The sequence below is a fragment of the Pleurodeles waltl genome, chromosome 1_1 (assembly GCF_031143425.1).
Source record: "Pleurodeles waltl isolate 20211129_DDA chromosome 1_1, aPleWal1.hap1.20221129, whole genome shotgun sequence".
NCBI classification, from domain to species: domain Eukaryota; kingdom Metazoa; phylum Chordata; class Amphibia; order Caudata; family Salamandridae; genus Pleurodeles; species Pleurodeles waltl.
In genome coordinates this window covers 908464350-908478883 of record NC_090436.1, presented here as the reverse complement: position 1 = coordinate 908478883, position 14534 = coordinate 908464350, and the positions used below count along the sequence as shown (strand labels likewise).

Sequence of the window (14534 nt, the reverse complement as noted above, 5' to 3'; positions counted from 1 at the left end):
GACTCTGATTATGCTGTTTTTGTCACTCTGGGCACTTTTCCACTGCTAACCAGTGCTAAAGTGCAAGTGCTCCTTTACAAAATGTGAATGTAATTGTCTTATCCATGATTGGCATATTGGATTTATTAGTAAGTCCTTAGTACAGTGCACTAGAGGTGCCCAGGGCCTGTAAATCAAATGCTACTAGTGGGCCTGCAGCACTGGTTGTGTCACCCATATAAATAGCTCTGTAATCATGTCTCAGACCTGCCATTGAAGTGTCTGTGTGTGCAGTTGTAACTGTAAATTCGATTTGGCAAGTGTACCCACTTGCCAGGCCTTCACTTTCCCTTTTCTTAAATGTTAGACACCCCTAAGGTAGGCCCTAGGTAGCCCCAAGGGCAGGGTGCAGCGTATGGTTAAGGTAGGACATATAGTAATGTGTTTTACATGTCCTGGCAGTGAAATATTGCTAAATTCGTTTTTCATTGTTGCAAGGCCTGTCCCTCTCATAGGTTCACAGGAGGGCTGCCTTTAAATATGATTAAAGTGTAGATTCCCTTTGGGATTGGACAGACGTGGAGTTTGGGGTCTCTGAGCTCAAAAATTAAAAAACACATCTTTTAGTAAAGTTGATTTTAAGACTGTGTGTTTGAAAATGTCACTTTTAGAAAGTGAGCATTTTCTAGCTTTCACCATTTCTGCGACTCTGCCTGTTTGTGGATTCCCTGTCTGGGTCAGTTTGACAGTTGGGCTGGTTGCACCCCACACTAGACAGTGACACAAAGGGAGCTGGGGTGTAGCCTGTATTTCCTGATGAGCCATCTGTACTAGGAGGGAGGGGATGAGTGGTCACTTACACCTGAAAGGGCTGTGCCTGTCCTCACACAATGCAGTCTCCGACCCCCTGGTGAGTGTCTGGGGCCTGGCCTGGGCAAGGCAGGATTTCATATTCAAAAGAGACTTTACTTTGAAGTAGGCCTACTTCAAAGGAGAAATGGGGTAGAACAACGGCAACCATAACCACAGACTTGAGAACACTTCTGGAAACCAAGAGGAACCTCTGCCTGGAAAAGAGCTGAAGAGCTGAGGAAGAAGAGCTACCCTGCCTGTGGCTGTGCTTTGTGGAGCTATCCTGCAGTTGCTGCTTCTGCCAGAGTAAGAGGGCAAAGACTGGACTTTTTGTGCCTTCCAAGGGCTTGATTTAGAGCTTGCCTCCTGTTGTTTGAAGTCTCAGGGACAGCAAAGACTTCTCTCTGCTAGCACCTGGAGTCTCTGGAGAGACTCCTACTGTGCCCTGTGGTGTCCATCCAGTTCCTGGGACCCTGAAAGGAGAAGCTGGTAGCCTAAGAGGAAGAAATCCACGAACAGAACGCCGTGCGGGGAAAAGATCTACGCAACTCTGATCTGCAGCTGGGAAAGCGACGGGTCGCCGGCTTCAGGGATGAAAATCGATGCTCGCCTGTAACGCGACCGAAGAATCAACGCAGAGAGCTGGAGAAACGACGCGCAGCATCGCTGACAGAGGCTGGTGAGATCGCAACCTGCACTGCGTGGTTTTTGGATCATCGTGCGGCTGGATTTCCGACTCAAACACTGCTGGGTGTGTAAAAAAAATGCAAGGCCTGCTCGGACCCGAGAGTGCTGACCGGATCGACGCTTCGCTCTCCTGCAGAGAAAAGAAACAACGCACCCCGACTCGACGAAAGGAGAAACAACGCAAGGTCTTGCTCGTGAGTGAAATTGACGCATCGCAAGCCCTTTTTGATGCACACTCGCCCGTGCAGGGTTATTTGTGACGCACCCAAGGTACATTTCCACGCTAACAGTGTTAGTGTGTGTTTTAAACTACATAAAGACTCTTTTTGCTTTTTAATTGATAACTTGACTTGTGTATTGTGGATTTCTTCGTTTTGGTCTTGTTTTATTTAGATAAATATTTTCTATGTTTCTAAACTGGTGTAGTGTTTTCATTAAGTTACTGTGTGTGTTGGTACACATACTTTACACCTAGCACTCTGAAGTTAAGCCTACTGCTCGTGCCAAGCAACCAAGGGGGCAAGCAGGGGTTAGCTGAGGGTGATTCTCTTTTACCCTGACTAGAGTAAGGGTCCTTGCTTGGACAGGGGGGAACTTGACTGCCAACCAAAGATCCCATTTCTAACACCCTCCCTCTTGAGTAATCCTCATTATCACCCGGTAACTTCCCTAATCAGATATGCAAGAATTTAGTTTTTAGAACTGGGGACCAGTCTATTTCAAAATACAACTGGTGTTGAAGGAACTTGTAATCATTTAGCACCCCCCCTGAATGTGATCTTTTTGATAGTGTTTCTTTATCTTTCAAATGGATAGCCTCTTCATTCTATTGTTTACTACCCTTTTAAAACTTGCTGTAAATAAATCACTTCTCCAGCTTTCGTACAACCCTAAATCCATTATTACCCAGTCTAAGTAAAATGAGGCAGGGTATCCATTATTATTCTCAAGTTCTCCCCACAGCTCCTGGCATAGGTCATTCCTATTGTCTGTTTTAGTTCGATATCAGCAATTCACATAGGCCCCTCCCTTTCCTGGCTAATATCTGGTTTAGTAACCCAAACTCCACACATTGAGCAGGCGATACATTTGGTGGTAGGAAAAATAGCTGCCTATATATTTTTACTATACTTGTGTTTAAATGTGCTGCATCACACTCACGCAGTACAACAGTACCATAGGTTAAGGCTGTGTGCCTATTTAGCTGATATCACTTTTAATAGAGGTAGAATACTAGGGCCATTCAGGGTTCTTTTTAATGTTGAAAAAGCTAGCCTCAATGTTAGACCTTTTCTTCTTAGTTCATCATTGTGTTGGGTAAAACAGCCCTGTGCGTCAAAGAGTACTGCCAGATAATGGTAAGACTTAACTTGCTCAACCTGCTCTCCATTCATGATCCATTTATGCTTCCTACTTATTTTGCTATTGCATTCCATTACTTTAGTCTTTTTTACATCTACTGTTAGCACATTATCCTTTGAATACTCTGATAACCTTCCCATAAATCTATGTAATCCAATCTGTGTTTGATTTACAAGAACAAGATCATCTGAATATAGCAGGTTTGATATAGTCATCAGGCCTAATCTTGGGGAGTGAGAATTTGCTACTTCAAGTTCATATGGCAAATCTGCTAAAACAGGTTAAATAAATGGGGTGCCAGGACACAGCTTTGTTTTAATCCCTGAAAGGTGTATATTTTCCTTGACAGAATAGATCAATACCCTATTTGGATCCTCACCCACGTATTAGTATACTGGAGCTGACTAGCCTTAAGAGGGCTGGCTGGGATGCCCAATAGTGTACGTTTTTCCCAGAGTAAGTTCTGATTCACAGAATCAAAAGCTGATTTAAAATCAATGAAACTAAGGTACAATTGTTGCTTCTTGAGTATATGTTTATCCATTAATAGTGACAATGTTAGAATACGGACTTCTGTTCCTGCTCCTTGTGTAAACTCTGTTTGATTTAATTGAACTATCTTTCTATCTACTGCCCATTCCCTCAATTTGTCCAGTAATAAGCTTGCAAAATACTTTGCTTCTATGTCTTGGAGTGTTATCAGCTGGTAGTTTTCTGGTGCGTTTCTATTTCCTTTCTTATGTATTGGGTTTATTATGGAACCCGCCATGAATCTGGCACTATCTGCTGCTGTATCACACAGTTATAAACTGTTGCCAGTATAGGGCCCCGTAGATCTATATTTGATTAATACAAAGTTTGGGGAATCCCATTTGGTCCTGGGGCACCATCTTTCCTGGAGGTTAACACTATTTCCCTTATCCAATTCTCTGGGAGTCTCTCTATATCAGGAGTGTCTATTCCTACAGCCCCCTTCCTGATATTCTCAATTTTAGGTTTACCTTCCTGGGGCATAGTTGCTGATGATTTTAAAAAATTCTTTAAAATATTTTACCCTTATTTTAACTACAGGGCTTTCTGGGCGGTTTCATTTACGACTTTCCAGAACTGCCTTGCATTCTTTTGTTTTGATAAGTATAACATTTTGGTCAAAATTGTCATTTACCTCCCTTTTTTCTTCCCAGACCTGTCTGTGCAGGGTCCTATTTAATTTAGCGAGGGTATAGCTTAGATGTGTATTTTGTGGATCTTTCCTAATATTCTTATGCAGCTCTTTCCGCAACTTCTGAGTAGAAATGGATAGTTTTCTTCTACCCCTAAGGAATCAACTTTTTTGAGGACATTTATGGGGCCTCTGTGCTGCTCCTTTCTCCATTATTTTATTAAGAAAATTCTCCCACTGTTTTGCTTTACTACCTTGTCTTCTAACTATACTTTTCTTTACTAATATTTCAGCTCCTCTATTGGGACATCCAAATTACTGGACCATATTGCCCTGCAATAGTTAATTGTAGTGTCTTCCCCAAACAACAAGGGAGCCTGTTTATACTGTTGTACTTGCACTGAAAGCACGATTCTTTCTACTAGTGGTCGCCACTCTGGGTTTTATTTATACTAAAAGATGTTAACCTGTCCCAGAGAGTTAGCGTTACCATTGTGTAGTCAATAATGGAGCATGCAGTGACTGAGTAATAAGTCCTCTCCGTGGACTATCTGATTGAAACCTCCCTTTTTTGGACTCTCAGTCCTAAGGCCTCCATGTCCTTTACTAATGCATTTGCCTTTTTGTCATGCATACTTCTCTTGGGGTCCCTATTCATTTGCGGTGGAATATGGTTGGGGTGATTGACCATATGTGGTCTTGCTGGATCACCTGTTCTTCCCGCTCATGATGGCACATCAAGTCCAAATTAAAGTCCCCAGTTACTATTATCTCTGATGCGTTTGGTTCCTTCTGGCAGGCCATTATCACCTTGCTTAGCTCAAATACTAATGAACTCTTTATTTTTGCATTCGGAGGGATATACACATTTATTATGTATAACAACGTGTTTATGAACTCTATATAGTTAGTCAATTTTATCACCAAAATGTTATTTCCTATGGGTACTACAGCTGTTTCAATTTTTAGTGCTATTTCAATAAAGATTGCTAAGCCCCCTTTTGTCCGCCCCTGTTTTTTTGTTTTAACTGCCGGACTGTATTAATCGGAATACCCTTCTATGTCAAAGGCTTCAATTGCCTATGTTTCCTGGAGGCATATTATTTGATCCCTTTTAGCAACATGGGTAAATCTTTCTTCTGCGACTTTGTATGTGCTCCATTTATGTTCCAGTAACTAATGGTTAGTATGAAATACTGTCTATCAATAATCTTATTCTCCCGAGGTCACGTCCTGCATTTCCCATGTAATGCCTCTGTTAACCAGCCTACATTTATTTGTCTGGCCCTATCCTTTATTTCTGGCACTGAGGGATGCAGCGTCTCCTCCGCCTTTTCTGTCCTTCCTCTTGCAGATCTAAGGACTGAATATAATTGATCCCTCTTCTCATGTGAGGTCATGTTTGTTTTGGATTTAGCCACCACAAACGGTTCTGGGTACATATCTTGGGGGTAATGATAATTGAATCCCACAGGCAGCCAACGTACCTTTTTCTCTCATTACCGATTGTGCTAGTAAGTTATTTTGGAAGGTGACCATGGTGGCTTTCTGAGCCCTCCGCTCAATATGACCCAGAAACTCAAATGACACTATGTCGTTGGAGATAAGTTCTGATATTGTTGAAATTGCATGTAATAAGTTTAATATGTTCCCCTGATTTAAGAAGTCATGTGAGCCTCTAGACTTCTATACAGGGGTGAAAATGATTTTGCTTGATAAGGTTGGACACTCCATGAGACAGTTCCAATCATCCCTTCCTACTGCTCCTTTATATTCCTTACCAGATCCTTCCTCATCCTATACCAGTACTCGGCACATTATATCTTTCCCTATTCCGCTCTGTAATTCTGTTACACGATTCTTTGCATCCGGGAGTTCCATCCTCCCTTTCTTGTTATTCACATCACTGTCTGTATGGTGGTACTGACGATTATTCTCTATGGTTTCTGGTGATCCTCCACTGAGGGGGATTTCAACTTGCTGCCTTCTTTTATCCCCAGGCTTCTGTTTGGAGCCTGTATTATCCCCATCATTTTTTTTTTTTTTATGTTTTGCTGCTGATCTACCTTTGTTGTTTTTTCCCCAAAATGATTGCCCTTTTCTGAATTTGTAACTGTTGGGGAGTGATTTTCCTTCGATGGACTGTCTGCCCAATATGTTTCTTAAGTTGATTTTAAACTTACAGATTTCCCAGCATAGTCATTGTTGTTTCTCTCCTGCTTTTGAAATATTGGAAAGAGTTTTATACGTTGTCTCCCCACTTGCCCCTTTCCTGGTGACCTCTCACCACTTTTTTCTGGCCTTTATTCATGTTTAGAATTTCTAGCTTTGCTGTAATCACTCGTTGCTTGTCTATGGCTTTACGCAGTTCTTTACTCTTTTTTAGTCATTCCCCGTTTTACTGCTCCATTTAATATTTGCACTTCTGATATATTAGGTTTCCTTGAATTTCTGGTTAGATCTCACACATAATACTCTCACTGACTGCACTATCCTTATAATTAGGTCCTCTGTTAACATTTTTGGAAGCATCTTTTCTGTCTTCTCTTGCTGCTTCCTTATCCTCACCTTTTATTTCATAATCTTAGCGATCTGTTTGTATCTCCCTCTCAGGATTCCAGCACTTGTTCCGTATCTCCTGTGTTTTTCTGTTTACTACCAGATTGTTCGATTTTATATCCTCTATAATGGTCCTTAGCACTTCTGGGATTTGTTTCAATCTCTCCACTACTGGGGCACATGCGCACTCAATATTTGCTGTTGCTGCCAGGGTTTGTGCCCACATAATCAAAGTGTTTAGATCTGCAAGTTTCACATCAATGTGATGTTTTAAATATAACTTCCCACACATTCACTATGTTCGCTGCAGGTCCACTTTCATTTTGTGTTTCTGTTATATCTTCCCGGATGCATTGTGTGGCCTGTTTCACCTGCCGTATTTGTTTTGCTAGCGAGTTACCTTGGGGCAATTCAATCTTTTTACTTACTAGACTGTTACCCTCTATTCCTCTTTCAACTTTCTCCATTATATCTATCTCACCCGATTTTATAAATGGAGCTTTTAATTAACCTGCCTTTTTCCCTTCAATCTCCACAGTAACTTCTAGGGGCATTGGACGTCCACTCTTCAACCGGGGAGTTTTGTTCTTACTTTTATTATACTGCTGAATCGGTGAGTCTGGCATAACTGATAAAAGATTGGTGTCACTTACTGAGCCCCACCCCAGCACCACGCTATCGCCATTACCCTCTTTGATCTCATCTCTTTTGTTCTTAAGGCCAGTTTTTTAACTATTTCCCTGCCAGTTTTCTCTTGCGTCGCCCCTTTGTTCATTTATTTGTGCAGGGCTAGAGTTTATTGGTGTGACTGGTGCTTGGTATTTATTGGTGTGATTTGTTTTGCTGTTTGCCCTGCCTGCAGCCTTCTTCTCTTGTTTATTCTTGCATTTGTTTGCCTTTCACATCCTGACCTCATTTTGGCCTCAGCTGCAGTTCTTTACTTTTAATTATCAACGGCACTGACCCCACAATTGTGTATACGGCTCTGGGCCAAGCAGAGCAGACTGCTGGCACTTGCAGCCATTTACAATGCTTCCCCTGTGTTGTATTGGACACTATAGTGGACATTTCAAATGATGATTGCCAATGTGGTTATAAATTGTGTGCTTAATGTACCTAGGGCACTCGTTGATCGATCTGTCATATATGCCCTCGCTATTTTTTTGGTCCTTTATCACAGTCCTTATGGTGTAACTCCAAAGCTGGCTGGCTTGCTTAACTTCTCACTTGGCTGTCACCTTCACCTTACCCCCGTTCTATTCACTAGGGTTCGTTCATATGGGGCATATGAGGCATGTGGGGTGGGGGTGGTTCTTGAGCCCTCTTGTTCCTCCGGTCCTTTGGCTTCTCCCCGACCACCCTGTTTAGTTCTCCGTGCCTCCCTTGGCCTCTCTGCTTCTCTCTCCTTTCTGATAGCCGGGGGGGCATGGCTCCTCACCTGCCCAGGCCTCCACTCTAATACGCTCACTCTACTGCGCCGCTCCTTGCCATGTGGAATTGCGCAGCGCAGAGACACTGAGTGCCTGCTGGAGCTGTGGGCTGGCTGCGCCGTGGCTGGGGGTAGCCCAGGGCAAGAGCATCACAGCTTCACAAACGGCAATGAATAAGGGACAAGGTCCAACGAGCAGCTGCGGGTGGGCGGGCAGGGGGAGGATCTCACTCTCCTTAACGGCCTCTGCCTCTATCTCCACTCGCAGTCCGAATCACCACACTTCTGCACCACACCGGCTCTGCTGTGATGCCCTCCTTATCTCCTGGTGTCTCCTGCTTCCTGCAACTGTCAATCCGCAGCCGGTGATCCGTTGATCCAGCAACCCAGCGGTTGTGGCAAAAACGACGACTCAGCCTAGGGCCGGAGCACCCGGCGTCTCGTGGTTAATGTCCTCACATCTTGGGTCTTTGCGTCACTGGGTCAAACTCAGTTATGGTTTTCCTGTAACACTATTCAGTGGCATTACCCACAATTCACTGTGAGTTTCTAGTCAAGTCGCCAGGTAGTCCCAGGACGCCTAAAGTCACCACACAACCATATGGCGACCTCCACCAGGGTGCAGGGAGCATTGCTGAAAATATCCCCAGGATTCACGCAGGCACCTAGGTGTAGGCTAAAAGTGAGGAATCTCAGATGTATCCATTAGAATCATTTGCATACCGGAAGGTAACTTTGTGATCACATACTTGCTTTTTTATATTTCTAGTGGGTACTAAGTCTCTCTCTTTGTCACAAAGCACCAGTGCTCAAGACTGTTTGGTTACCGATGGTAACAACAAAAACATATTTCTGTTAGTAGACAGGACATTACTATCAGCATTTTTGGTCACTCACTCAAAGTCCACTCTTTCAACCATAATGTGTTCTAATATGCATACAAGTATTCTCCAGTTGTACTTGTCTGTTGACCCAGGGTCAATAAAAGTATATCTTATGATTTATGAGCACCAAAACGATGAAACTGGAATAGTGCATTCTATGTCTGTACTCTCTGCTTCTCCTTCTCTGTAACCCACTCAAATACCACCCAATACCTTTCAATAAATGTAAAACACATCACTAGCATGGATCATCCTTACCCTGTAATAAGGCAAAAGTAGTGTACAAATAGCGCAATATGGTTCCATTTTGGCAACAGATGAATTATATTCTCTTTCAGCAATAATGTTGCACGGCCTTTTCTGCCAAAGGTACACAAGAGGCTTGGCCCAAGCTTCAGTTTCAGTTTCAGTTTCTGACAATTCTTCCTCTCCTATTTGCAAGTCAAGTGGCTCTAAAAATACAAATAAGCATCAAATAAACCGAATTGCAAGACCACACAAAATAAAATTTAAGCAGTCAGTTGAATTCCCATTATCCAACCCTTTTTCGACTGAATCGCTGGAGCATTATAAGCGTAAATAAACTTTAAGTATCAAGCAATATTTTCACATTTCTGTAATGGCACATTAATTACCAGTAACTTTAACTGTATTGAGCCCTACTCATCTTCGTAATAGCTCTAATATGTGGAGGTGAATGCTTCCATGAGGACAGAAAACTGCGCTTACCAACATTTATATTTTGTAACTCCTACTCTCCTCATTCTGGTTACCACTGGACACTCTACCTTTTCATTCTATAGTTTCAGACAGAACACATGCATACCAGTGAAGATTATGAGAGTCTATGTGGAGATGATAAGAGGCTACCAAGCAGTAACATAATGCAAAATGATGAGGACTCTATGAAGAATATTCTGAGAGGCCTGAAAGATTCCCACCAACCACATCCTAACTGTGTATCAATTAGCATACAGACCTGGGTCCCTTCCCGACCACCACCCGCAAAAATATGCTGCTGTTAATTATTGTGTATTTGTAGCCTGCTGTCAAGAATTGGGCAACTGCGCTTTAAAAAGGGCAACTGCGCTTTAAATAGGACTTGGCTTCCAATCTTCTACCAAGCTGAGTCTGATGCACTGGTGAGGGAGTGACACCACCACAAACAAAGTCGCAAGTATATCTAATATGCTCTTGTTACCAAGGAAGAAATACAGCACTGTGACAAGAAAGTGTAGCACTCTGCGAAATTGTGATTAGCAATAGAAATTAGGCCATCACCACTTTGACCCTTCTTTAGTACTCCTAGATCTAAAATGCAAAGATTTACCACTGTCTATACATATTTTCGTTGGTTTTAATTAGTAAGTCTAAGGGCAACAATCACTGCTACAACTGTGATTTACTGCCACATGCTTCACCAGGAATGTAATGGAAATGGAAGAATCTAAAACCTCACAGCACCCATTATAGCAAACCAGGTTTGTACAGCGGAGTGAACATAATTGTAGTGAACATAGTTACTGCATAGCAAATGTGTCTTTACATTCCGTCCATGAAGACTTCAGAGTGTTTGAACATCATACACTAGAGGTGGTAGTGCAACCACTGCCATAGAATAAGTGATCTTCAACTTGACCCAGCTGTTGGAAGCCACAAATGAGATATTGTCCTCCAATTTCATAGCCCAAACAGTACTAAATAAACATCTAAAGTATCTTTATGACACTAAACCTCCCCATTTAAGATTATCATCATCATATTCATCCCAGAGGGCTATTAAAACCTCATGAATATTAATCTATAGTCTTTGGCTGGAGAGTGAGACACAAAGAGGTTCCCGCCACTAGATCTCAAATCCTACCACCAAATAATGACTTACATTTGGAAACGCTTTGAGACTGTTTCTGAAGCCAAGCCCCTTATTAACCACAATGATCTTTTAAATCACAGTTACACAGACCACCATCAGACACAAAAAGGCACAACTAAATTGAGGAAGGAGGGAATTTTCTGAGCGGTGATAAGATCCCCACTTCTATTCGCCTGAACCACTGGAAACTTGAAGATAATGACTGCTGAGCTGTCTCCTACTATTTTCTGAACCAAAAAAGCTCAGTTTTATCCCATGCGTTTCCTTCCTGCAGGAAGTGTCAACAGCTCATTTTCAGCAGATTTTATAGACTGTCTAGCAATGTTTAGAAGTTTGCATGATAATTTGTGAGCAGCCTGCAATGTAACACTGATGAAGAGGGACTTAGACACTGACCCTTGCCAGCTCTTTAGAAAGAGGCATATCAGCAATCCAGCCAGTTCTGCTTTGATGACCTAACAGAAGACTTGTCATGCCTTGGAGGACAACAGGATCAGATCGTGTTTTGGAATGAATCTGAGAAGCTAACAAACTCCCACGACTATGTTTACTTCCTCCAAAGGCTGTTTGAAGTTTGACACTTTGTCTCCTCGCAGGTGATTTACATTTGAAATACCTTGTCTTACAACAGAAAAAGGGTCCTCTCCTCATCCTACACCTGGGAACCCCAACACACCCTTGCTTGCAGAAAATTATCCGAGTCGATGGACCTTTATTTACGGTATTTATGTTTATAACTGTGGCAATAGAAACACTTGATACCACTTTTAGAAAATGCACCTTATGTTTTACTAGCAGACATTTGGACCATCATACCCCTTCTGATAGGCTGCAAATGACTTATCAAAAGCTTTCCATAAAGATGAAGTGCCTCTACGATGCAAAGACTTGCCAGAGGAAACATCAGCAGATATATGGCCTTGGCAATTGAAATTTGGAGTGTAAAGGGAAATCCAAGGAAGTAGTGTTATACAATCAGAGATATGCTGCTGATAAGATGCCTGCTTAGGAATGCAATCATATATGTATACAGCACCTTGCTTTATTCTGGTATTTATGTTTTAAAACATTGATATGGTGTTTTTTTTGTTGTTTTTTTAAAACTGCAATATCTTCTCTGTTTGCTCTTAGAGTACATGCCAATAAAGCTTGTTTAAAAAGAACACCATGCCCTGGCACTACATGGCATATGTTCCTGCCCACAATGACGTTAACTGCTGTGAAGGACCGCGGTAAAGAGACTGTCCAAGGTTTGATTCAAACTGAGTAGACCACCCTTAGTTGATGCAAGAAATTTAGTGTCAATAAACAATTGGCCTTCATGGGAAATCTCGGAAAACCAACCGTCCATTCTGGTAGTTTATCCCATGATATTATTCACTGCAACATTCTTTCCTGCTGGTAATTAGATGGGGCTTCTAAACATCAACATATGCCAAATCTGAATCCTACCTCCTTCTGAAACTAGACATGATAAGCAAGAGCTTTTAATGTCTTGCCTAAATCAAATGAACACCAGCCTCAAAGCAAGAAGTGACCCAAAAGCAGCGCTTCAAAAGCATACCTTGCAAACCTCTATATAAGAAATGCAATTCCTTAATGAAAACCTCATTAGGGCCAAAAATATATCACCCTTCCAAAACTGCAACACCAATTAAGTTAAAATAAGTGTTTGGATGACAGAGAATTGCAACATAAAAGCTATAAACAAAGTCAACTACATAGATACCTTAGAACTACATAAAACCATTGATATCATTAAACACAAACACACCCTTTAAGGATCTTTCATGCTCCCAATCTGAAGTGAACAGATTTCCTTAGACGCATATATGACATCAAAATTGTATAGCCTTTGTACCAAAAAAATGCTATAATGCAATAGTAAGATCAGGTGTGACACCAAAACATTAGGAACATATTTCACACGTTTATGGAGTAAATGTTTGTGAAAACACATCCGCATAGTTCTTTGGAATATTTAACATGAGCATAAATTACATATACCTCACCTTAGATCTATGTGGACATGCACCAGAGCTACCTGAACATTACTAGATGCAAATTTGAAGGCATACCATGTTGCTGCTATAGTACTGCCTCCCCCGCATTACCAGTACTCTTATACTAGTTACAAGGCACTGTCCACCCTGGAAGATCTCCTTCAAATCAGTTTGCTTAGATTATATATATATATATATATCTATCACTGAAAAAAAACAAAGGTTACAGGGATATTATAGTTAGGTTCCACAGATATTCAGCAGTTATAGAGTTATTTCAAGTAAATATAACTCGTGCCACCACCATGCACAGTTTATTTTCCAAATTTGACTTTACCCTGCCCCCTTTTCTTTTTTTTACGTTTATTTTTTAGACTCGGCTGAAGCAGAGTCTCAAAATGACTGCCAACACTTCCTTGTTGAAGTGTCAGCAGTCAATCAGATCTCAACATGAGAAAGGGAGGCTTCAGTAAGTTTTCACGCCTCTAGATATACAAGGTTGGATTTCCTTTTATTTCTACTAAACTACCGAATTGATTTACCCCAATTAACAAAAAAACAATCTTTCTGGACCAAGAGTTACCTTCCTGCTAAGTTTGGTGTAATTTCATCCAGCGGTTCGGCCTGTAGTTGCATCTAAAAATCTCAATAGGAATAAAAAAGGGAAATGCACTTTTTTTTGACCCACCCACTTTTTCTTGGCCCCCGCTCAACCGATAGCCCCAAAACTTTCCATGCAAAACAAGATTCCAGGGAGCACTTGATTCGCCAAATCTTGCCAAAGATACAGGCAAGTCAAAAAATGCTTCTTCAGTGGAAACTGGGTCCTAACTATAACTACCTACTGGTGACAGTCAGTAGGTAAAATATACATATATATATATATATATATATAAAAAAAACTGAAAAGTGTGTATTTGCGATGAAAATTTGCCAATTTTCACTACTCATAAATTGATATTTGCAGAAAAATAGTTGAACCACCAAAATATTTTAAAAGCTGATACTTGAATGACATCATGCAGCATCAGGAAAATATTAATAATATTATTACCTTGACGGCAGGGGCATTGAAGCTATGGCTGCTATATAAAAAACAGGTAAAGACACTCCAAACTGACAAAGAATTATTTATATTATTGCCGGCAAGCCTATCTGCCTGATGTACTGCGGTGATCACTTCTGGTAATTTTTTATAGGGTGGCCACTAATGCAATCTTGTCTGAAGTGGTCACTATTACAACACTAATAATATCAGCAGCTCGTGGTGATTTCCATTTATCATAAATGGCTCTTTTAAAGATTGGAGATATCTGCTTTAGCTATTGGGGTCAGTTGGATATTATCTATTTATGGGAACAAAGCCAAGCAAGTAGGATTCTCAAGTGTTTCAGAAGATGGGTTCTGCCTCTTGTTTCTCCTGTTTTTTATGCTTCTTCCCTTCGGCATGTTCCCCATGTGGTTTGATTCCATGCGGGGCCAAGCTCCTAGCTATGTGTACTAAGCAGTGGCCACGTCAGACGATTTTGCTGTTGGCTGCCAGTCTGTTTTGCCACGATTTTCATAAAACATGATTGTTGTGCGAGTAAGCAGGCCTTTGTTAATAGTATAAACATATTTTTAGGTCTCAAAAAGCCTGTAGTCCCTGGCACCGAAGGGATCTACTTTGTGTGTGGATGTGCCCCTAGTGAAAAAGGAGAATGTTGCCACTCATAGTAAAGTTTGCCAATGCCTGATAGTGCAA

General features: G+C 41.4%; 1 protein-coding gene across 2 annotated transcripts in view; it reads right to left on the bottom strand.

Annotated features, from left to right (window-relative positions):
• Positions 1 to 14534, bottom strand: part of KDM4C (lysine demethylase 4C) — a 1395856-nt gene that overhangs the window by 598222 nt on the left and 783100 nt on the right. For both annotated transcript variants that reach the window (XM_069230128.1, XM_069230129.1), the window contains exon 13: positions 9173 to 9366. In XM_069230128.1, coding sequence (XP_069086229.1) covers positions 9173 to 9366 — 194 coding nt within the window. The remainder of the gene's footprint in view (positions 1 to 9172; positions 9367 to 14534) is intronic.